At 40.5% G+C, this 26,016-nt stretch overlaps 1 protein-coding gene across 3 annotated transcripts; it reads left to right on the top strand.

Annotated features, from left to right (window-relative positions):
- The first annotated feature begins 113 nt into the window (after positions 1–113).
- Positions 114–24,847, top strand: LOC145785664 (E3 ubiquitin-protein ligase Midline-1-like). Of its 3 annotated transcripts, XR_014291204.1 has the most exons (6): positions 114–299; positions 2,950–3,049; positions 5,746–5,812; positions 10,182–10,339; positions 15,058–15,157; positions 24,718–24,847. XR_014291204.1 is itself a non-coding variant. In XM_082597351.1 (5 exons), the coding sequence occupies exons 1-5, from the start codon at positions 160–162 to the stop codon at positions 24,766–24,768; spliced, it is 516 nt and encodes a 171-aa protein (XP_082453477.1). In that variant the 5' UTR covers positions 114–159; the 3' UTR covers positions 24,769–24,804. The 3 variants fall into 3 exon arrangements, 2 of the variants coding, with proteins under 2 accessions (XP_082453477.1, XP_082453476.1); XM_082597351.1 differs by lacking the exon at positions 15,058–15,157 and having other exon boundaries at positions 24,718–24,804; XM_082597350.1 differs by lacking the exons at positions 15,058–15,157; positions 24,718–24,847 and having other exon boundaries at positions 10,182–11,610.
- Positions 24,848–26,016: the final 1,169 nt, after the last annotated feature.

Here is a 26,016-nt window from a genome sequence, read left to right as displayed (position 1 = left end):
ATTGTCTAATTAATGAAATTTGAAGATGTTGATTGTGATTTTTTTATAAAAATTAATCAATCTATTTTACAGAAATAATTAAGTTTATTTTTAATATTTTCTGGCATTTTCTTTGTAAGGAATTATTCCACATTTTTTGCTGCGCTAGAATAAAATACAATGGCTTCCAGAGTTAACGAAGAATTCCAATGTGCAATATGCATTGAACCTCTGAAGAGGCCCATTCGTGTGCTAACCTGTGGACATAGCTTTTGCCACAACTGTCTAACTGGACTCTGTCAGAGCAATCAGGATAAAAGGTAACAAGAAAATATTCTATAAATTGGCATATTTTGCTTTCATCGCAATACACAAGTACTTTATTTTATCTTTCGTACTTTTAAAATCATCATCAATCTCCCAGTAGGATAACTTATGACAAGTGGTTTCCTTTCCACATCAGTGGTTCCGAAACTTTTACTTGAAAAACGTAACCAACGCATAGTTAAGAACCCGTTGAAGTGTCAGGTTGCAAAAAAAGACCAAAATATTTTACTTTAAGTTGGATGCAAAGTTGTCTTCTGACAATGTCTCGATCAACCAATTTAAAATCATCTCTCGAGGCAGATCTGATTTTCAAACTAAGATCATGGAAGCCTTAAGAATCAAACGTAACAATCCATCTCTCAAACGGCAGTTATTCACCTGTGGCTCATCGTTCCTTTTGTGTGTGTTCTAATTGTTTTGTCCAATGCCTGTAGTCTACACCTCACGTGATCTGTTTCCCACCGCATAATTTACTCGCAATCATTCTCGTATTATTTGTTCAGTTTGTGCTTTCAGTCCAGAGTGTCGTTACAGTTACAGTGCATAGTCAAATTTATCTTACGATTTTTCATTTTATGTATTGCATATTTAATTCCTGATGAGGACACATGTACGTGTCGAAAACGTTTGAGTTTATTTTATTTTAATTATGTTATATTTTGTGTGAAATAAAGTATGCTAAACCCGTTAAAGTTACTATGTTTTATTTCTCTAAAGTTGTCTTCCTTCTGCAAACTTAAAGCCGCAAATGAAATACAATACGACGATGTAAGCTAAGTTCAAAAGTTTGCCAAGTTGTGCCATGCAAAGTGGCGATGATGATGGCGTATGAGCGATCTTTCCAGGCTAGATTGGAGGGCAGGAAATCTTCAGCCACTCAGCAGTCTCGTCGTCCAGGACCCTCAGACCATGCGCACCGTGTGGAGGCCGGTGGGTTAGGCAGTAGTGGATGACATGGTCTGCGGTCTGTTTCGTGGCACCACACTCGCATTCTGATGAAGGAGCCAGGCCCCACTTGTGCATGTCCGAACGAAAGCGGCCGACGCCAGTTCGCAGGCGGTTAAGCCTGACCCACGCAAGCCTTGCGAGGAACATCCCTGGTGGACGGGGATCGGCGTCGGGTATGAAGTCACGGAGCGTGGAGGTGTGATTTTGCCACTCCGTGTTCCACATGTGGTTCGTCCAGTGTGCCGCACTTAAACCAAGTTCTTCTGCGTTCTTAAGGAGTTGTTGTGCGGCAGGCACAAAGGGGCGTCTTGATTTCAGCCGCTGCTTTATAGGTGGTGGTCGCTTGAATGTTGCATGGAGGAGATGGTCCGGGTCCAAAGCGCGGCAAGCGAGAGAAATCGTGGCTCTTTTACGGCGTAGCTCAGCGGGTTGGATGCCTGCTAGGATGGGTAGGCAGTCCGTTGGAGTGGGACGCAGGCATCCAGTCACAATACGCAGTGCGTCGTTGATGGCGGTATCAATCTGGTGAGTGTGAGAACTACAACACCAGACCGGCGCGCAGTACTCAGCGGTGGAATGAACAAGGGCTAGGGTAGCTGTACGAAGAGTTTTAGCACCAGCTCCCCAGCCGGAACCCGCCAATCGCCTCAAAAGTGCGACGCGTGGATAGTTTTTTGCGCAGTGAATTCAAGTGCCGGCGGTACGTGAGTGACCTGTCCAGGGTTATGCCGAGGTATGTAGGTTCGGCACAGTAGGGCAGGCGTTCCCCATCAATCTTGATGTTTATCTCACGCTGTGCCTCCCGGTTGTTAAGGTGGAAGGCCGCCGACACTGTCATTGACTTGCTGAGCTGTAGCTTCCATTTCTGGAGGTATGCTGATAGTGTTTGCATGTCTTGGCTGAGGTTCCTCTCCACTGACTGCCAGTTTCCTGCTGAGTGCAGGAGTGCCAGGTCGTCTGCGTAAGCATATTTCCTGGAGATGGTGGGGGGCAAGTCGTGGGTGTGTATATTGAACAGGAGAGGAGCCAAGACCGAGCCCTGTGGGACGCCGTTTTTAAGCCGGCGTAGTCTGCTTCGACGACCGCTACCGGTTGTGAGGGTAAAACTGTGGTTTTGCACAAGTTCCATCATCATATGGACCATGTGTCTGTCAGGGAGCAGACGGAGTAACTTGCAGGTAAGGCCGCTATGCCATACGGTATCATAGGCAGCCGTGAGATCAACAAACACGGCGCCAGCCTTCTTCTTAGCCGAGAAGCTGTCCTCAATGTCTTGGGTCATAAGTGTGACCTGATCTACGGTTGATCGTTCGTGTCGGAAACCAGCTTGTTCACGGGGGAGCTGCGGATCTATTATTGGTTCGACACGGGCGTAGATGAGTCTCTCGAGGATCTTGAAGGGGATGCAGAGCAGTGAGATTGGACGGTAACTCTTCGGGTCCCCTGGGGGCTTCTTCGGCTTAGGAACTGCAACCACAAGGGCTCTTCTCCAGGGCTCAAGGCCACAAGGGCTCAAGGGCTATTCTGGGAATTTTCAGGTGGCGCAAACAGCAGGAAAGGAAGTCTTTTAACCAATGCCAATGCAAAGTGGTGCAATTGATCAACAAAGCTAACTTTATGTGAAAATAAAGCGTCGTTTTGTCATATCCGATAGATTAAAACACAAAGCTTACAATTTCACTGCAATCATTTCAGATGTCCAACGTGTAGAAATCCCATTACTTTGCCTGGCAACGGAGTAGATGGAATATCTCGAAATTTCACTTTGGAAAACGTCATTGAAAGATTGGGAAAGGTGAGGTTTGCATAAAGATTTTACATAAGAAGTTTTCTTTTGGTTTTGGGCTGACAGTTTGCACGTGAAAAGTTGTAGAACAACGAGCACGAAGATCTAATACGCTTTGCAATTGTAAGACATAAGACAAACTCCTGTATCGTATGTGAAGTAAAAACCAAATATAATGAAATGTGTTAACTTCGACTTCACAAATCTGTGTTCAAATAATAATTGCATTTAATTTTAAATGTCACCATACTCGTTATCTACAGTTTTGAAGGTTCACTTTTGGTTCGAGATCTGAGTAACCCATAGAGTTTAAATCAATAAAAATTCTAGGATATATCTCGCACGTTACTTGACCAAGCACTTCCAATTGAAATCCAATACATTTTTGCTTTACTTGCTTTTGACAAATCGCGTTATTTTCCTGCTCTTGATGTCAACAGTATTGGCGCCGACTTGACCGAAAGTCAAAAGTTGATGATTGATATAGTCAATCATTAACCATGTAAGCTTGGCTGCTGCGCCTGGATGTAACAACGTGATCTGTGGCGGCCTCAAACGCAAGAAGAAGAACCATGTAAGCTGAAAACCATGTAGCCTACTTCGCTAATGGTGGTTGGCAAAAACTCTCAGTTTTCAACGTCGTTTGGTTAATTTAACAGAAACATAACAAGAACTTTTATAACTTTGACTGCACAACTCATGTTCAAGTAGAAGCGGATCCAATAAGTAATTTTATGGTGTGGGGGGAATTCAACAAAACACAAAAATGTGAGAGTGTCTAACAACATCAATTTACCTTATTTTCTGCGAATAAAGTTGATTTTTTTACATTTTATGGTGGGTGTAGCGGACGTGGCGTGTTACATATTGAAACGCTCACTCATACACAGCAGTCGTCACGACTACAACATCCTTGGGAACAATGGCGGCTAGGAGTGACCAGGACACAGCAGTCGTCCGTGCTACACGTATTGATTTATTCTAAATCCAAGTGTGGAGGCGAAGATATAACACAGCAAGCATGATGTCAAGTATAACTAAAACCAGAGGATTAAAGAGAAAACACCAGAACTAAAAATTAGTAGCACCGTAACCAAAAATAAACGAACCCAACAACGCTCTATACTGTCATATACGCTCTATACTGTCATTACTGAGGTGAGATAATAATGTTATGGTTTTATTTATTGTCCCTCTACAACAGCTATGGTCTTTTAGCGACAGGGCTCGTTTTTAATTTCTATCAGGTTTACGATGTTATCACATTATTACCCGACTCATTCTCACTGCGCTATGCAGGATAGAACACAATCGGTACCGTTTTTAAAGTCTTCGGTTTGACCCGACCTGGAATCGATCTCAGACCTACCAGCACCAGAGCCGAAGGCGAAACCACTCGGCCACTGAGCTGGTTACTGAGGTGAGAGTCACATGTCTTGGTTGCAGCTACAAAGGAATTCTAGTTTTGATTAAAAATGCACTGCTTGGAGCGTTGCAATCACCATACACAAATGCACAATGTAACAAAACCGCAAAACTACGTTTGTATAAGGTAATTGCCAGGACCCGAATGAAATGAATGATCAGAATGTGACTAGGCACTCTTGGATATCCAGTGCGTTGAATTCCATTGCGAGACGCGAGGACTGCTCTGTAAGCCTTCGGGTTACACAAATCACATAGATTCCTGAATCCTGAAGCGAAGCAAGAGTGAGTGACGCCAGAGAAAGCTCTCAAGAGGTACAGTGAGCGATTGCTCCAACTTCCTTCTCCACCTCCCTGGATCCGCCAATGTGTTCAAGAAACACTTCTACGATTATTTTCAAATATACAAAAAAAAAATCGTCACCACTAGCATAGACAAGGGAGACCAGCAGAGGTGGGAGAAAAGCGCCATTTTTTGGTAGCGATTGCATGGCTACATTTTTGTCGGTGTAGCGGCTGCAGTAGCGATGCTACTGTTTTCCAATGTAACGAAGAGATGCTATACTTATTTCAGTCGCATTTCTGCTACCCGCTACTAATTTAAAGTGTACAAAAAAGAACTACAACCTCTGGAGACCAGGGAGATTTTTGAAATTGGGCCAGGGATTTGTTAGACTCAGAATCTTTTGAAAGGTTCTAGATCTAAGTTTTTCAATTGATGTCAACTTTTCTAGAAAAAAGTTTCTAACTGTTTGGAAATTTTTGGTTCTTGTATGCATGTATAGCTCTTTCCACACAATCATCCATTTTTCCCTGTACTGATTTTTTTTAAAGGTGGCTTGGATATTTCCCTGATATCCAACTTAATTTTTTCTCACACATAGATTTTTTTAAAAATCAAACTATAGTTATTACTATCTGAATTCTTAACAGCCTGTTTCACCTCAAACGGATCATCCGTTTTCCGTTGATGATCCGTTTGAGGTGAAACAGGCTGTTAAGAATTCAGATAGTAATAACTGTATTTTGATTTAATTCGCTCTGCTTTGCTTTTTTGCTTAGCATTGAGCACGTTTTGTAGTATTAATAGTTTTCATTGTTTAATTTTTTTTAGATATTCGTTTTATATAAATTTAATTAAGCAAAATGGATTCTCCCTAACTACCAGCGCAATCTTGGCAACCCATTTTTAAAGTTGTTGACTAAGAAACTTCTGCAATATTTGAATGAAAACGAATCCACTACACAAAGCTTGCTTAAGGTGCGTCGTTTATTTTCAGGTGGAAGTCACTTCACAAGCTGTTGATAAAAAAGTTCTAACTCCTTCAGAAATCAAACAATTACGAGGTAAGCAACACCAACAATTGTTATGGAATGCTGCGTAAATGGAATACAAGAACACTTTATTGTGAACGCTGTAGTTGTAGAAATTACTCTGCTCTCACTTCAGTACCCACTCCAGGTGATGAAAAGTTCCAGATAACACAAACGTATTACAATGTAAGCATTGTAGCCTATATACTCAACACATGTTCTGCATAGCAAATACTTCTTAAACTGAAGTTTGTCGACTAAAAGCATTTCAAAAAAATTTGGTTTTGCATTAATTTACGTGACGCCAATGGAAAGTTAAAATATTTTTATTGATTTCAAAGCCAAAGGCCATGAAAACTCTCCGATTTATTAGTGATATTGTACGCTGTTATGCTTGCTCCATTGTGAGACAAGATATGGAATGTGTATTAACTTGATGAATGTTGTATTGTGTTATTTTGTTGCCCGGGCAGGTGATTTTTGCTTGGAAACTAAATTGATGATTAGTAGATAAGAATTGGTGTCTGAATTGCATTTTGATGCCAGCAAACATCGTGTACTCAATAGCGTACCACAAAGGTTTGATGAAAATCATTTTGGTTATATGTCATAAAAAGTCATTTGTCATAAAAGAGTCTATACCAGAGGCGTGCAACATACGGCCCGCGGGCCAGAGCACGGCCCGCGGTACCCATTTACGTGGCCCGCACATTCTTCATCAAGTAGCCCATTATTTTTAAATACTTTTCACTGTTAGATCGGAAGATGTTGTTATTTGTAACGTCATCATTAGCATTATTGACTTTTAGCATTATTACATCATTAGCATTATTTTTGCGTCATTAGTAAGCGTTGTAGAAAACCGCCTTGTTCTTCTTGCAATCATTCAGTGACATAAATCTTACTTTATGGTGCAGTGTGGTGAATATATTGATATTTATTCTACAAAAAGCTTAGCATAGTAAAAATGTCTACAAGTAAGAAAAGGAAGGTTGATTATGAAAGGCGGAAGTTCAACAATGAGTGGTGTATAAATTACTTCGTTGTTCAACACAATCAAGATCAGGCCCGCAACCAGCAACTATTTTCGGGGGGGGGCATTTAATTTTTATCAAAGAACTAGCATTAAAATGATGCATTGTGACATTTTTATGTTAATGTCCACGCCCATTGATAAGGGACAAGGGCATCCAGGCCGGATAGCGACTGTCAAAACAGCGACTGTCATAATGGCGACTTCATAATAGCGACGTAATGAAGTGAGCGACATTCCAAACAGCGATTGTATAAATGCCGACTGCATTAAAACAGCGACTGTTATGATAGCGACTACGCAGTGTTTGCCTATTTGTGCGTGCATACGTGTGTAGAGAGGTGTGGGGGATGGAAGGTATGTGTGGAGGGGGTGAAAGAGTGCATGTGCGCGTAAGCCTTGGATTTAATAAAAGAAGTGAGGTCGCTGTTGTGGCAGTCGCTGTTTTTGATGAATCGCTGTCGTGTAGTCGCTCTATTGACAGTCGCTGTTTTAAATGAATCGCTGTCGTGTTGTCGCTCTATTGACAGTCGCTGTTCTGACAGTCGCTATTTGGAACCCGAGCCGGGACAAGAGAGTGTGGCACTACCATGTTACGGTTCAGTGGTCATAACTTATGTCAATCACGTTTTTGTTTAGTACAGCATTAAAGGAAACTAGCCATTGTAACCTTTTCTCATTTAGCTATGACTACCCAAGGAAGAAAATTACGATAATACAAATATTTACAAATGCCTAAGCCCAACTGAGTAGCTTATTCATCACGCTGTCGTAGCTGCTTTTGATCTCGAATTATTTAGTTGTTTTTAAACGCTTTTTATGGTGATGATGGATGCTGACATTATGTATACGCTAACGAAACAGATAATGAGGATGCCAGCCTAATTTATCGAACAAAATCGTTAGCATGGCTTCCAACCAGCGTAGCCTACTTTCGGTTTCGATAGTCTACACTCTACAGAAGGGTTTCCCAAACTTTTTTGGGCCACGGACCACTATTTGTGAATCTGTTTATTCGCGGACCCCCAATTCCAATACAATGGTAAAAATGAATAAAACCGAATTTTGTTTATTTAAAAAACTGACAACATCAATGGGATTGCTTCTTATTGCATAAGTCATCAATTCTGGGAGTTATTTGTGAAAGGCAAACTCTTAAGTCAGGGTCCACGGAAAGTCTGGATCTGCATTTTGTTTTCATGTTGGTAAGAGCTGAAAATGCTGTCTCACACATGTAGGTCGTGGCAAAAGGCAATAAAATTTTAGTTTCCTTTTGCGATAGCAATGGATATTCCTCCACAACACTCAACCAGAAAGATGTAATAGCTGTTTCTGTTTGATTGAAACTAAGCATTAAAGTTCGATCAGATGATAATTCGGCTAATTCTTCTTCCTCGCGTCCTGACAGATCAGTCTTTGTTAGCCTACAAAGAAAGGGTTTAAAATCCAGTCGAAATTCTCATATGTCTCTTTTAAAAAGTACTTCTTGAAATGTGCAGAAAGCAATTCCAAATGTTGTGTAACGTCAGAGAAAATCAACTCTGTATTAATTAAGAACTGCGGCAATTATCTTTGACTGGGTAGGCTACGTACTGTACAACGCATATGTGTGACTCTTTAATTTCTTTTCATATCGCCACGGACCACCAGTGCAGTCGTCGCGGACCACCAATGGTCCGCGGACCACAGTTTGGGAAACCCTGCTCTACAGTATGGCTGTACGACTGTACGTGTACGACGCACGTCTATTCATAATACATTTCATACTGCATAGAACGCTTAAAATTTTTTCAAAAAATTTCGGGGGGGGCAAATGCCCCCAATGCCCCCCCCCTGGTTGCGCGCTTGATCAAGATGTTGTTTGCCTGATTTGTCAAAACACTATAGCAGTAATGAAAGAGTACAGTATCAAGCGAGACTACTGTGCAAAACACTCTGCTAATTATTATAGCATGATAGCATTGCATTATGAGAACAGTTCTTTTCAAAAATGAAGCTGTTCAAGACAAAATGCAGGAATCAGCTTACAGATGAGCACTTGTCAAGTCAACTTCGAGTTGCCACTTCCTCCGTCAAAGCTGACACTGGCAAGATCTCTGGACAGAGAAGATATTAGACATCTCACTCAATGTGTAACTTGATTGTGTGTACTTTTCCATTAAATAATTTTTTCATATAAAGTCATGTGTTATTCGATGGACTGGCCCTCAGCATCATTATAATTGTACGTTGTGGCCCATTGCGATAAACAGTTGCACGCCGCTGGTCTATACTATAAAAGGAATAAAATTTAAAATGATTCTAAAAAGTGTGGATAATGTAAAATTAATAAGCTTCAGTGGCAAAATTGTTTCCTTTTGCATTAATTTGCGCATAAAACATTAAGGAATCTGATTGGAAATTTTTCAGACTAGGCTACAATGAATTGTAAGTTATCCAACTCAAATCGAGCTAAACAGCGCGACATTAATAGGCTACTTTTCCTTTTGCCTTGTATATGTAAATAGTCATTTTTTATCATCGCTATTGTGATAACGAAACATCGGTGAGGCATAATTGGCATAAAAATGTGAGCAATAATTTTGCAAGTTAAATGAGAGACAGTCATGCGAATTATCAAAAGACTTGTTAATGTTATGTCTTCAAAAATAAGCAAGCCCACACACCACATCAACTTAGTGTTAACGTGTGTTTTTAACTTCAGTGCGTCATAATATCATAAAACTTTGATCATTGCGTCACAGAGCAACCAACTTTGAAGACCACTAGTGCACATTAAACATTGCAAAAGTCATTGGTACCCGACACAAGATGGCGTACGAGATTCGAATTAACCTAACTTTCACCACCTGCCGCAGCTAACCAAACCGGAACCTTCTGGCAGAACATGAGTTCAGGATAATTGTGTATTGAGTGAAAACAATATGGAGATGTCCCGATACCAGGATTTAATTGATTAAATCTTTATCCTCGGACTTGAAAAGCTTAATCCTAGCAGTTTCACATACTTGTAGAGGCTTTGAACCAGTGATGCAAAGAATGACAGAGTGAAGTTTTCTATTATTAAAGTGTTGATAACAGGAAACTATTTTATCCACTAGGTGTCGCTGCATGGAGAGCATTGCTTAGAATGCGTTGCTCAAGCGCACACCCTGAGAGTCGTACCAGCGCCATTTGATCTTGAAGCTTCTTCGTTCACGAAGTCACGCGCTTACCAATTTAGCTAGCGGGGAGGACAAATTGCGATTTCGTAATTCAACTGAATACAAGTTTGAAATGTAATTCAAACTTTGCTTTTATTCAAGTGCAAAAACCGAATCTCTGATAGTTGCTATGACTTTATTTTTTTCATTTTATGATTTTTGACAGATTTCGCAGTGAGCTATCACCAACAAAACAACTTTCATGAAGCGGTGAAAAACCTGGAAATAATCATCAACCGTGTCGAAGGATGGAACAAGTTACAACCAAGCATCGACCTAGCTGAATATTTGTTGAGTTTGCGAAGCATTCTAGGAGTGGAAAATGTTAGTGTGAAAATTGTTTGTGATAAAATTGCATCCATTGTTGATGAAAATCAATCGTCACGCTTGATCGATCAAGTACGTGACGTTTGTGATGAGAACATTATGAAATTAATTTTAAACTTGGCGAATGTGGGAGAATGCGATTACGCAATCTCATTGGCTCGTTGTAGATTTCAATTTATTAAGAATCACTACGACGGGGAAAGCAGGTTAGATAAGCTTCAAAATGTTGGTTGGTTGATGACGCAAATATGTTTAGCATTATCAAAACAAAACAAACAAGAACAAATCAAAGAACGATATTCATTTATCAGGGAAAGTGTTGATTGTATGCAAAGTATAGATAACGCAGATCTAAAAGTTAAATTCAAACAAATTACTTGTTTTTTATGTGACTTTGGTTTCTGCTGCACGGAAGCAGCTGATTATTACAAATCAATCGCAATATACACATCTGCAATTACATTAATAAAGACAACTTCCTATGTTGAAGCAAATCAATATATGATATTTGGATTGTGCCACAATAATATGGGATCTTCGTTTGAAAAAACTAACCAACTCGTTGAAGCAAAAGCCGCCTACATAAAGGCCATTGAAATCTACAACACAGCAAGTGATTGGCCGAGTGAGGAAATTAAATTAATAAGTATTTCTAATTCTGTAAAAGGTTTGGAGAATCTTGAACAAAATTTTTTGCACAATCAATTTTGATTTTTTTTGTCATTTTTGAACGCAGCGCCCCACAAAACCTACAACACAAAACATCGAAATAACAAAACTCAAAACTTGGAGAACTCGATATGGTAAAATTCTTGCATTGCATCAGATTTTATGGCAATGTTTGCTTTAATTCTCACATTTATTTCCTTGTTATTTTTATCGCTTTGTTTATGGTTTCAAAACATAAAGAAGGCCCATAAACTCTAACGCATTGTTCGGTGGCAGATATTATTTTGACTATGACTTGCTTGTATTGTATCAAACATCTACTGTGTATTAAAACTTTGATCAAATGAAACTTTTTGCTTGTGATAATTACAGAGGTTTCGCTATCATCGATTCTTGCTTACAATCTTTTGTATCTTTAAGCGTGTGAATAAAAACTTCTAAATAATATTGTAGACGTTGCAATAGATTGAGTTTCGCTTTTAGCAGCATGATTGTTGCTTACTTCATAAATGTAGATATTAACGACCTGTGTTAGCCTGACGTTGCAAGTTCACTCTGGTGGTAGTGGTTTGCACTAGCCTTCGGAACACAGTTTCCTAGTCATGTGCTATGATGATTCATAGTAGCAATTATTTTAGATTTTTTTTTTTTTTCAAAAACAATTTTTTATGTGTTAAAATCGCTTTATATATAAAAGTAACGCGTGGCGGAATGTGACGTAATTTCACCAAAATTGTGCAACAAATTGTTTCAAATTTATATTCGATCTGTTTTTGATGTTTGATCTGCAAAAAAATGTTTGATTTTATGTACTTTTATCTTTTCGTAATTTAATGTTACAACAACAAAACATGACCATTCCACTTAGATCTTGGCCATCTTTAAGTTCCAGTTCTCACCCATCGCACTATTGTATATTCAGTGCAGCCAAACGGTGGACATTCATTTATGAATTTTATTTCTTTAATATGTGAAAAGTTCTGTTGCTATTTGCAGAGGTGGGCATCCGCTACTTTGATGGTAGCGCAATATTGATACCGCTACTATGACCAAAAGTAGCGCGCGCTCCTGCTACTTGGACTATTCCTATTCCCAACTTTGGCCAAAGCTTGTAATACTTTATTAGATTCATTTGAATTACTGCACATCATAAAAAGTAAAAGTCATACATAATTCCCGCTCGCACCACGTTTGTCATCCGCATTTCAATTTTTTATTTGCACAAGGGCGTGCTAGTGGCTGTTTCCGTAATAGTAGTACTCATGGCCGTGTGGCATCATCTCGTCCCCCTTCCGAAATTCACAAGTGGGCTCCTATGTGATTGCGCTAACAGAAGACAAGAAAGTGTTTAGGGTCGTAAACTCTTTCAATGTGGGGAAAAGTTTAATCAACAGAAATAATCTACCTAGGCTAAGCAGCTGCTTTCAATTCTTGCAACAAAGTTAGCCTAGCCCTAGATTAGAGGCCCTAGACATGATGTGTTAACCAGTTGAAATTCGGAAATGCAACAGAAGCAATTAACCTCGTTCAGTGGCTTAGCCAAGGGGAGGTTTTGGGGGTTACAACCCCCCCCTTTGGCACGCGTGTGACGTCACGATAGTGAGAATGATGCTTTCAGTCTAAAAAAATTGCCTAATTTTTTACAAAACTGCATTAAAAGAGCGAGTTTTGCCAATACCAAACATCTCAGCCAGGAATTAGCAACAAGAAAACACAGAGACTTAGCTTTATTTCCGAAAAATGCCGAAGAAAACATGATCTTATCCTTTTGCTATGCCACCGGACAGCATCATTTTACAGGAATATTCATACCCACATTTTTGTTGAAAATGCTCTCTGAATGCACCAAATTTAAAGTAATTTTTCAAAATTTTTTGGGGGAGGCCCCCAGACCCCCGCCGCTGGGTTGTCAAAACCCCCCCTTTCAAAATTCCTGGCTACGCTACTGGCCTCGTTAATTACATGCAAAGAAAGAGCTTAGGCTTATACCATTGAACTGGCAGTCGTGGCGTTAATTGTTAGTGCCTGGGGCTCGCAGGCGAGAGCTTGAGGGTTCAACTCCTAGTATAAATCGCTTGCGGTTGTAACAGGTAAAACTTTGTTTTTGTAGTGTAGGCCTAACAAACTGAATATCGAAGAATGAAAATTAATGACAAATTAAATGTTTAAACAACTTTTATTCCATGTCTAACACTGGATTTTGGTCTTATGACGTTAATAGTAAGATTGTTCATGACTTCTTAACATTATGGACGTATGATCACGCCACAGGCTAAGCACAATTTGACTGATTTTTTATCTTCGATTTGTTTTGGAAATGCTCTCAGAGCGCATCAAATTGGAAGTGTGTTTCAAAGATTATAAAAAAATTTCGGACACCTAGTTTCGGAATAAAACAAAATTTGTCAATCACCTCGACGAAACTTGCCTCGTTAATTCCTTTGTTAATGGAAAATTTTTGTCAGTTTATCAGCTTGTAATAAAGTTTAGCATTTGTATGACAAAAGAAAGCGTTTCAAAGCAAAGAGAGGGTTTCAAAACACTCTCAATGCTATTTCTTTACCAAAAGCATCAAAAAAATTTACATCAAACTCTCAAACTTTTACATTTATTTGGTTTATTTAATTCTTCTTGGATCATAACTTGTAATTTTCAAACAACAAACCCAGTTTTCTTTCAAGCCTGTAACTCGTTATTGGATGGTTTGTGTGCGTTGTTCTTAAGGTAATTGTGCTCTGAGCGTCTTTCCTTTCTTTACCAATGTTTGTCCTAATTGTCAACAGTAGAAGTTCCTTCTGTGCTGGGTTAGACTTTATAACTGTTTCGTCAGGCAGGGATGGGCAAACTTGTTGCTCCAATCCTTTTATAACTTTTTAATGTAGATCATACATTCAGCGATTGTGAAATGAATGTACAGAATATAGCTATAAAAGGTGCAACGTTAGTTTTTATCAACATAAGGCATGAGGGGTGACAGTTCTACCCGTAGGAACATTAATTTGTCAGTCACAATCAAGATTACCAAAGTTAAGAAACTAGCATTTTGAGTATCAATCCAAATATCAAACTAACCACTTTGTACATCGATTCAACGCCTGCGGTCGTTGAATAATTTTGTTTTTATATAAGATTTGTCAACCACCAAACAAGTTGCTAGGAGGCTACAGGAGCATTGAATGAAGCTACCAGGACATGACTTGTCAACATCTGTGGCTTGATTCATTTCTTTTGTATCCCTTATTATAATAAAACCAATGAAAATACAAAACTCTCTGCCACTAGGCCAGTGTTGATTGTCTGATTAATGAGATTAGAAATTGTTGATTGTGACATTTCTATAAAAATTAATCAATCTGTTCTTCAGGAAAAATTAAAGTTAATTTTAATATTTTATATTCTTTCCTTTGTAACGAATTGTTCCAGATTTGTTGCTGTGCTAGAATAAGATACAATGGCATCCAGTGTTACTGAATAATTCCAATGTGCAATATGCATTGAACCTCTGAAGAGGCCCATTCGTATGCTTACGTGTGGACATAGCTTTTGCCACAACTGTCTAGCTAGACTCTGTCAGAGCAATCAGGATAAAAGTTAAAAAGAAGATATTCTATAAATTAGCATATTTCGCTTTCAGCGCAATATACAAGAGCTTTATTGTACTTTTTTACTTTTAAAATCATCATAAATCTTCCAGCAACTTGTGAGAAGTAGCCTTTTGGTTCCCAACCTGTTTCAATACATTCCTCTCTTTACTTTTGTTGAACCCTTTCATTCGTCCCTTACTATATGAAAGCGTTGCGTATCAGTGTCGAGAGACAGCACAGTTGTATCTTTGACACTTAACAGTAAGTTAACCCTTGCAAGGCGTCGTAGCAAGGGTCTCACCACTAAGTTAAAACACGTATACCGAATACGTATACAAACTATAGTATGCCGAAACACGTATTCGTTCTTGATGAAGAATTCTTCCTCTGTTAAGAACTATTGTTATAAATATGCAGAATATTTAAAACACAAAACTTGCAATTTCATTTCCACATTTGCAGATGTCCAACGTGTAGAAGTCCCATTGCGTTGCCTGGCAACGGAGTGGAGGGAATTTCTAGAAACATCACTTTGGAAAACGTCATCGAAAGTTTTGGAAAGGTAAAGTTTGTATGAATCAATCAGTCATTTATTTTTGTTCAGATGCAAAACAAAACGTACATGAAAGAGAAAACGAAAACATACAGTAATCTATAAATTTCCACAAAACAATTCAATTAATTTTCATTAAAAGTTCTATTCAAGTTCTATTCGATAACTTTATAAATATTGCTCTTAGTTTGAATTTTAAATGCGTCTTCACCAGTGATATTGATCAATTGCATCAGCTTTTAGCAGAAACGTAAAAAATTTCGTTCTTGTGATTTGGTTTTCGTGACACTTCAATGGCACTTCTGATCTCAGTAGAGCTACTACTGCTGACGTCACTGTAACTTCTTGCAATTCTTGCAACAGTGGTTTCGCTCCAACCATGTTCAACCTCAATATAATCAATGAGTCATTTAGTTTTATTCGGATGCAAAAACAAAAAGCACACAAAAGAGGAAACAAAAACATACTGTATGCATCCGATAAGACAGTGCGAAAGACCATAGCCTATGACAGGCGTGAGATGTCGTCGAGTCTGCCTATTAAATATTTTAAATAATAAGTTTTCTTTTGGTTTAGGCCTGACAGTTTGCATGTGAAAGTTGTAGAGCAGTGTAAGCTACGATCTATACCTTGTGCAATTCATTTATTGAGTTCCATTAAGGATAGGGGTCAGGGTTAAGTTTAGGGTTAGGGTTACTAAGCAGCAGGCCAGCGATTCTCCATCAAAAATCAGTTCAACAAAAAATACCTCGTGCAATTGTAAGACCTGGGACAATAAACTCCTTTTCTGGCTGTAAAGTAGAACCAGATGTGACGAAATGTTTAAACTCCAACTCACATTGAACTTTGTCGGCTGCGTAGCCGAGTGGTGAGAACGTCTGCGCGACGTTCGAAAGGACGTGGGTTCGACACCGTTCCAGAGCACGCGGCTGTGTCTCGGCGAAAGACACTTAAAGGCAAGCCAAAATAAGGGGAGCAGCTGACTCGAAGACTATATGTCACTTCGCTGCTTCCTGTCGTCTGTTGTATCTCATCTGTGATCGCAGTGTACTGTATGTTATCGCAATGGGCGCAAATAAAAGCATGATTATTATTATTATTATTCACAAACTTGTATTCAAAGAATAATTGCGTTTAATGTTAAGTGACCGAAACCACTCGTCATCTACAGTTTCGAAGGTTTCACTTTAGTTCGAAATCCATTCGCTAAGATGCGCTCAAAGTTTGAAGATCAATAAAATTCAAGCTTTCTTCTCAACATTACGTTGCCAAACGCTTTTAATGGAATCCAATAGATTTTTACTTTACTTGCTTTTGGCAATTCGTGTTGAATTTCTGCCCTAGATGACAATTACAATTGTGCCGAATTTGCCGAAAGCCACCGTTCAATGGTTGATGTAGCTCGTCATTGCATTGTAAAGCTGGAGGCCATAATATATACCTCGCAAAAAGTCTCAATTTTCGACCTGGTTTGTTGACGTCAAACACAAACAAGAAAGGATTTTTACAACTTTGACTGCACAACTCTGAGTTTAAGTAGGGACGGATCCAGTAAGTAACTTTGGGAAGAGAGGGTGCGATTTCAACAAAACAAAAAAATATATAACAACAGCAATTTAGTTTTTTTTTTAATTGTAATCATTACAACAGTTTTGCTATGTACCGTACATTGTGTTTTGATTTGTTGTGCATCTTTTTCGCAGCAGCTAATAAACATCTATCTATCTATCATCTTGTATGAATAAAGTTACTTCTTTATTTTTTATGGTGGGCAATCGCCTTCCCTCCGAATCCGCAACTCTGTTCAAAAAACACTTCATTATTTTCAAATCAACAAAGACACTTTTCATCACCACTAACATGGACAAGAGAGACCAGGAAGTGCTTTGAACGCAGGTCCAGGATTTTGCAGAAACTCAAAATTTTTTGAAGCATCCTAAATGTAATGAAACGTTTTCCATTGATTGCAATTTTTCCTTAAATTTTTTTATTTTTGGAAATCACTGTTTCTTTTATGCATGTTCAGCTCTTTCCACACATTTATTCATTTTTCGGTGTGCTTAACTTTTTTGTAAAGAGCATAGATATTTTCCTGGTAAGCCTGCGCACCCAATTTGTTGTCACACATAGTTGCTCTTGTATGGTTTATCAAATACATGTTTTAGAAAGATTTACATAAACAAAATGGATTCTCACAAACTATCGGCACCAGTGGCGTTCCGTGACCACTTTGACAGGGTGTTCAGTGACGGCAAAGCAACAGCGGGTGGTCGGGGGGGCCTTCCCCATAATTTTTTTAAAATTAACATTGAATTTGGTGCGTTCTGAGAGCATTTTCAGCACAAATTCTGAACATGATATTTCTTCAAATCTGGATGTAGAAAATGTGCGCACTGTTGTTTTTTTTCCTTGTTTGCACGCTGTTTTTTAATTGGGCATGAGGGGTTTTGGTTTTCCTTTCTCTACAATGGTAAGCTTTTCATCAAATGATCGTGATGAAAATGATTTTTTCAACAATGATGATATAGAAATTGCCATATTGAGCAGTTTATGAATTTATTAATATTATTGAAATTACTATACCTGTAGAGTGTACAAACGATATGACTAGTGGAGTGTACAAACTAACAAACACGTTGCCACACCCTGCAGCTGACGACAACGATAGCCAGTTAAGCTTGGTTTAGACTACGTGCGTTTTTGATGCGTTTTGTTTGCGTCACGTCATCCATGCGTTTTGACTCAAACAGCGTGTGTTTAGACTACTTGCGATTTTCATGTGAACACTCTAATTACAAAACGATTAGATGTGTTGTTTTAGAATGCTGCATTAATGATATTGGCTGTTGCCACAAGCTTTGTTGCAGATTCAGACAAGCTAGTCCTAATTTACTGGCACTTGGTGCATAAAAAACATTTTATCTTATCTTGTTTCCAACTCTGATCACCTCAAACTCTAATCCAACAAGCTAAAACTTGCTATTGCCTGGGATTCCCCCAATGACGCGCCAAGGTGTTCAGATCAGCGAGTGAACAGCCTGGCTGAACTAAAACCATTGCTGTTTTCGCTGCCTTGTGACGTCATTTTTCCTAATTGTTTATTTTAAATAGCACTCGCCAAGCTGTCAGTGCCACAGAAATAGAATAGAGTAGAAGGGTCATAGAGCGCTTTATATGGCACCGTCGCAACTTGCTAGCCGCCATCTTTGTTAGCACATGGTATTCACCGCTGGAGCTTTCTCAAGTTGACATACATGCTACAAATTGTTTACAAAATGCCTTATTGTGCAGCTATGAACTGCACAAATCGCCTCAAAAAGGGCTCAGGGAAAACTTTTTCAGGGATGGCCGAGCATTTTCAGGGGTTGTCGAACATTTTCAGGGGTTGTCAGGCATTGTAGAGTAGCTACTTTCAGGCATTGTTGGGAATTTCCAGGCATTGTCCAGGATTTCCAGGCATTTTTGATCATTATCAGTGGTTGACAGGTTTGGTACCGTAGTCATTATGGAACATTCTCAGGCATTGTCGAGCATTTTCAGGGATTGTCGAGCATTTTCAGGGGTTGTCAGGCATTGTAGAGTAGCTACTTTCAGGCATTGTCGATAATTTCCAGGCATTGTCGATCATTATCAGTGGTTGGCAGGCTTATCAGGCATTATAGAACATTTTCAGGCATTGTCGAACATTTTCAGGGGATGTCGAGCATTTTCAGGGGTTGTCAGGCATTGTAGAGTAGCTACTTGCAGGCATTGTCTAGGATTTCCAGGCATTGTCGATCATTATCAGTGGTTAACAGGTTTGTTAGGCATTATAGAACATTTTCAGGCATTGTCGAACATTTTCAGGGGTTGTCGAGCATTTTCAGGGGTTGTCAGGCATTGTAGAGTAGCTTCTTTCAGGCATTGTTGGGATTTTCCAGGCATTGTTGATCATTATGAATGGTTGACAGGCTTGTTGTTAGGCATTGTCAGAAATTTTCAAGCATTGTCGAACATTTTTAGGTGTTAGGGGTTCTCAGACATTGTAAAGTACCCTAGATTCTTTCTGGCAGGCATTGTCGGCAGTGGCGAAGCTAGGGAATGTGCCGCCCGGGGCGGATTCAGGTTTTGCCGCCCCTTCAAGAAAAAGCATGCAAAACCAGCCCGGATTTAGGGGGGCAGAGGGTGCAGGTGCCCCAGACCCCCCGACTTTTAAAGGGCCCCATACGTAAAAAAAGTGTGATTTTGTGTTATTTTTTTTTCTTTTAGATTTGTAGTTTCTGAAAAATGTTGTGCAGTGGTGAATTAATGCTACTGTAGACGTCGAGGGGGTGTTTCGCGCCGTAGGCACAAACATTTTTTTTACACGGGGGCCCCCCGATATAAAAGTGCCCCGGGCCCCCCATCAGCTAAATCCGGCCCTGTGTGAAAATGAAATGCGTTTTTTTATCAGATTATAATCAAAATCAAAGATCGTAGTCTGAAAGTGCCGCCCCCAGACGTGCCGCCGGGGTGGTCTGCCCCTTCCGCTCCCCCCCTTAAAATGCTCGACCATCCCTGAAAATGTTCGACAATGCCTGAAAATGTTCTATAATGACTAAAAAATCTGTCAACCACTGATAATGATCGACAATGCATGGAATTTCCTAGACAATGCCTGAAAGTAGCTACTCCACAATGCCTGACAACCCCTGAAACTGCTCGACAACCCCTGAAAATGTTTGACAATGCCTGAAAATGTTCTATAATGCCTAAGAAACCCGTCAACCACTGATAATGATCGACAATGCCTGGAAATCCTAGACAATGCCTGAAAGTAGCTACCTACTCTACAATGCCTGACAATCCCTGAAAATGCTCGACAACCCCTTAAAATGTTCGACAATGCCTAAAAATGCTCGACGATCCCTGAAAATGTTCGACAATGCCTGAAAATGTTCCATAATGACTACCAAACCTGCCAACTACTGATATTGAGCAACAATGCCTGGAAATCCTAGACAATGCCTGGAAACTCCCAACAATGCCTGAAAGTAGCTACGGTACTCTACAATGCCTGACAACCCCTCAAAATGCTCGACAACCCCTGAATATGTTTGATAATGCCTGAAAATGTTCGACAATGCCTCACAAGCCTGTCAACCACTGATAATGATCGACAATGCCTGGAAATCCTAGACAATGCCTGGAAATTCCCAACAAATCCTGAAAGTAGTTAGACTACTCTACAATACCTGACAACCCCTGAAAATGCTTGACAACCCCTGAAAATGCTCCACAACCCTCCAAAAAGCTGACAATGCCTGACAATACCTGACAATGCCCGACAATGCCTACAATGCCTGACAATGGGTATTTAGAGGTACCGGTTGAATAAGCTTTCACAATTGTTTGTGCTAACAAAAATGGCGGCGGGCGCACTCGAGTGGTGCCATCGCGGTGTGTGGAGCGTGAATGGGAATGACGCTTCTATCATAGATATCTTATATATAGATATGCAACTCAGTGGTGCGTAACGATGTTTGAAGGCTAACAGCGTAGCTATGGCTGTATGCATTGACTTCAAACTTGGCACAGCAAAACAACTTTATTTTTAATATATTTTTTTGGTTTTTGTTTAAATAAAACTTTCTTCGTTTTCAAGTTGACGTATGGATTGCTTGTGATGACGTCACATTCTCGTTCCGCATGGACTGCTTTATGGAGATTCTGGCGATTGAAAACAAATCACAGTCACAGAGGGTACCTCTAAATACCCTTTGTCAGGCATTGTAGGCATTGTCGGGCATTGTCAGGCATTGTCGGGCATTGTCGGCTTTTTGGGGGGTTGTGGAGCATTTTCAGGAGTTGTCTAACATTTTCAGGGGTTTCAGGTATTGTAGAGTAGGCTAACTACTTTCAGGCATTGTTGGGAATTTCTAGGCATTGTGTAAGATTTCCAGGCATTGTCGATCATTATCAGTGGTTGACAGGCTTGTGAGGCATTGTCGAACATTTTCAGGCATTATCGAACATACTCAGGGGTTGTCGAGCATTTTCAGGGGTTGTCAGGCATTGTAGAGTAGCTACTTTCAGGCATTGTTGGGAATTTCCAGGCATTGTCTAGGATTTGCAGTCATTGTCGATCAATATCAGTGTTTGACAGGTTTGGTAGTCATTATGAAACATTTTCAGGCATTGTCGAACATTTTCAGGGATTGTCGAGCATTTTCAGGGGTTGTCAGGCATTGTAGAGTAGCTACTTTCAGGCATTGTTGGGAATTTCCAGGCATTGTCTAGGATTTCCAGGCATTGGTGATCATTATTAGTGGTTGACGGGTTTGTCAGGCATTGTCGAACATTTTCAGGGGTTGTCTAGCATTTTCAGGGGTAGTCAGGCATTCTAAATTAAGCTACTTTCAGGCATTGTTGGGCAGTTCCTAGCATTGTCTAAGATTTCCAGGCATTGTCGATCATTATTGGTTTTTGACACGTTTGTCAGGCATTGTCGAACATTTTCATGCATTTTTATTCCCAGCTTTGCATGCGCAGCAGAATGATCCCTTTCTATTTTGCGTAGGTTGTAAACGTATTTACGGTATACACAAACACAGCAGCGTTTAAATGACCTGGCTATCATAAGTATCGACAATGCCTGACAAACCTGTCAAAACCTGGGAATGATCGACAACCCAAGAAAACGTTCGACAACGCCTAACAAACCTATCAACCACTGAATATGTTCGACAATGCCTGGAAATCCTAGACAATGCCTGAAGATGTCCGACAATCAGTGGCGTAGCTAGGGGGAGGGGGAAGGTGGGGAGGACCGCCCCGGGCGGCCCGTCTGGGGGCGGCACTTTCAGACTACGATTTTTGATTTTGATTATAATCTGATAAAAAGCGCATTTCATTTTCACACAGGGCCGGATTTAGCTAATGGGGGGCCCGGGCACTTTTAGATCAGGGGCCCCCGTGCAAAAAAATTCGCCTACGGCGCGAAACACCCCCTCGACGTCTACAGTAGCATCAATCCAGCACTGCACAGCATTTTGCAGAAACCACAAAAGCTAATAGTAAAAAAATCACATTTTTATCACGTCCCAGCAAACATCACAGTATTGCGCCAATACTGTATTTATGTCGGCGTGTATCGGGTGTATCGGTAACGTTTGCACTGTATCGGGCCAATACCGGCAACGTACAGTATTATATCGCCAAAATGGTACAGTTTGTCTGATACAAAGCCTGTATCGGGCCGATACAATGTTGTAAGGGCAAAACTGTACCGTTTGTGTAAGGGCAATCCGGTATTGGCACAATACAGTTTGGTAATGGCAAAACTGTACAGTTTGTGTAAGGGCAATCCAGTACTGGCACAGTACTGTGTGGTAAAGGCAAAACTATACAGTTTGTGTAAGGGCAATCCGGTATTGGCACAATACAGTTTGGTAATGGCAAAACTGTACCGTTTGTGTAAGGGCAATCCGGTATTGGCACAGTACAGTTTGGTAATGGCAAAACTGTACAGTTTGTGTAAGGGCAATCCGGTATTGGCACAGTACTGTGTGGTAAAGGCAAAAGTGTACAGTTTGTGTAAGGGCAATCCGGTATTGGCACAGTACAGTTTGGTAATGGCAAAACTGTACAGTTTGTGTAAGGGCAATCAAGTACTGGCACAGTACTGTGTGGTAAAGGCAAAACTGTACAGTTTGTGTAAAGGCAATCCGGTATTGGCACAGTACAGTTTGGTAATGGCAAAACTATACAGTTTGTGTAAGGGCAATCCGGTATTGGCACAATACAGTTTGGTAATGGCAAAAGTGTACAGTTTGTGTAAGGGCAATCCAGTACTGGCACAGTACTGTGTGGTAAAGGCAAAACTGTACAGTTTGTGTAAGGGCAATCTGGTTTTGGGACAATACAGTTTGGTAATGGCAAAACTGTACAGTTTGTGTAAGGGCAATGCGGTATTGGCACAGTACAGTTTGGTAATGGCAAAACTGTACAGTTTGTGTCAGGGCAATCCGGTATTGGCACAGTACTGTTTGGTAATGGCAAAAATGTACAGTTTGTGTAAGGGCAATCCGGTGTTAGCACAGTACTGTGTGGTAAAGGCAAACCTGTAGGCCTACAGTTTATAATGGCAATCCGGTGTTGCAATGGTACAGTACAGTTTGGTAAGGTGTTGGCACATTACAGCCGATATTGGCACTGTACAGTTTGGTAAAGGCAACACTGTACACTGTAGCTACAGTTTGGTTGCAAATTATTGGGCTTGTTTTTGTGTTGATTTGGCTGTTTTGGGCTTGTTTTTTAGATTCACTTGCTTGTTTTCAAAAACCAACCTGGCATCACTGGTTTTCAGTTTACTACTAACGGGAACACACTTCGCGTGCGAGTTTAGCCAGGTGGCTACATTCGTGCGTGGTAGAGAGAGAGAGAGAAAGAAAACTTTTGAGAAAGCTTGCAGTCGAGTTTAGCTGTTTGTCGTGTGATTTGCGTTGTATGCTACAGTAGAAACTCCTGCCGCGTTCCACGCATAATGCCTTTGGCCAACACAACTGTTCAGTTGGCGCTCCCACTCTGTTTACTTGCTTGTTATGTTGAGGTGCGGTTCAGGTTGATAATCTTATTGTCTGAAGTACTAAGCTTATATAAGGTTAAAGCGTTAAAGCTAATATAAGCTTGCGTAATAAAATATGTATTAGTTCACGGCAATTTAACGAACTAATTGAAGATGGATAGCAAGTTTATAAAGCCCAGTTTGTTCAGCGCTGATCCCAACTCTAGTCAAGCTAGTAAAGAGTGAAAACATTGGCATCGAACATTCGCGAATTTTCTTGCTGCATTTCCAGCTGAACCAGAGATCAGTGATGACGATGAACTGCGATGTTTGATCGCCCACGTTGATAAGGATGTTTACGATTACATCAGTGAATGTAATACTTAAGACCTTGCAATAAGAACTTTAGAAAGATTATACGTGAAACCAAATAATCTCATATTTGCCAGACATTTGCTAATGACGTGCAAACAACAGGCAGAACAGTCATTAGATGATTACGTATTAAACTTGAAGCGGCTATCTCGAGATTGCAATTATAAAGCCGTAACCGCGGAAGTTTGCCGCAATGAAGCGATTCGTGACGCTTTTATATCAGGGATATTGTCTGCATCAATACATCGGGTGGATAACGTGACACAGTCATGCCTTCTAAACACCTTGCTTTTAAGGTGAGTGGGCGTCGTCAGCAGTAGCAAAGTGCGCCTTTCTACGACAAGTTTCATGTCGCACTTCTCACGCCATCACGGCTGGACTGAATAATAATGTTTTTGTTTGTCGTATCCAGGCTTACACCCGGTGGTTGAAGATTTAGATTAAGTGGACGGGAAGGCAAGGAAGCCAATCTTCGGGTCCACCTTCAGGCATGCCTTTCAGTGTCCTGCCACAGACACAGCCGCATGCTCGAACGGTGTCGAACCGGCGCCCTTTCGATTGCCGTTCCAGGGTTCTCACCACTCGGCTATGCAGCCGACTCATAATGGTTTTGATGCATGATTCTGTAAACATTACTTATTCTGAGACAATAAAATATCTGCTTTTACAGGTGCTGTTATGCGAACACCGAACTTGGATGGTGCCACTAAAAGTGCCATAGAAAAATGTATCAGCACTTGGATGCGAAATTTTAATGACCGCGAAGGGGGACGGAAAAGACGAACCATCGGTTGCTCACATGTTCAATAAATTTTCACATAAGAATTTTCTTGTTTCTGTTTGAAAGTACGGGTTAGGGTTACCGATGCAGGCTTGGTGATGGCATTGTATATGCCTGTACATTTGTAGGTATTGGCATGATGTAGGCGCAGGCATGGTATCTTTTAAAGGTAGAGGCAGATAAATGGCATTGCCCTGGCCCATTATTGGCATCGTATAGTGATATTCGCTGAGTAATGGCATTGTACAGGCCAGAACGAGGGTGTAAGGTACAAATACCGGTTAGGTAATGGCATCGTGCCGGCAACTGTAGTAATACTGTATCGGCCCAGTATAGAACTTGTTTGCACTTTCTTACCGGGCCTGTATAGATTACTGTATCGTGCCAATAAAGGGACCCGATATAACACCGCATTGGCCCTATACCGGCCCGATTAGGGTATGTTAAAGGTACAAATACCGGTTAGGTAATGGCATCGTGCCGGCAACTGTAGTAATACTGTATCGGCCCAGAATAGAACTTGTTTGCACTTTCTTACCGGGCCTGTATAGATTACTGTATTGTGCCAATAAAGGGACCCGATATAACACCGCATTGGCTCTATACCGGCCCGATTAGGGTATGTTAGCTGGGGTAGGGGGGCCCTTTAAAAGTCGGGGGTTCCGGGGTACCTGCACCCTCTGCTCCCCCTAAATCCGGGCCTGTTTTCACATGCTTTTTCTTGAAGGGGCGGCAAAATCTGAATCCACCCCGGGCGGCACATTCCCTAGCTACGCCACTGCCGACAATGCCTGCCAGAAAGAATCTAAAGTACTTTATAATGCCTGAAAGCCCCTGACACCTAAAAATATTCGACAATTCTTGAAAATTTCCGACAATGACTGATAATGGTTGACAAGCCTGTCAACCATTGATATTGATCGACAATGCCTGGAAATCCTAGACAATGCCTTGAAATTACCGACAATGCCTGAAAGTAGCTACTCTACAATGCCTGACAACCCCTGAAAATGCTCGACAACCCCTGAAAATGTTCGACAATTCCTGAAAATGTTCGACAATGCCTGAAAATGTTCCATAATGACTACCAAACCTGTCAACCACTGATATTGATCGACAATGCCTGGAAATTCCCAACAATGCCTGAAAGTAGCTACTCTACAATGCCTGACAACCCCTGAAAATCCT

Source organism: Aplidium turbinatum, chromosome 16 (assembly GCF_918807975.1).
Source record: "Aplidium turbinatum chromosome 16, kaAplTurb1.1, whole genome shotgun sequence".
Taxonomy (NCBI): domain Eukaryota; kingdom Metazoa; phylum Chordata; class Ascidiacea; order Aplousobranchia; family Polyclinidae; genus Aplidium; species Aplidium turbinatum.
This window is presented reverse-complemented; position numbering and strand designations above follow the sequence as displayed.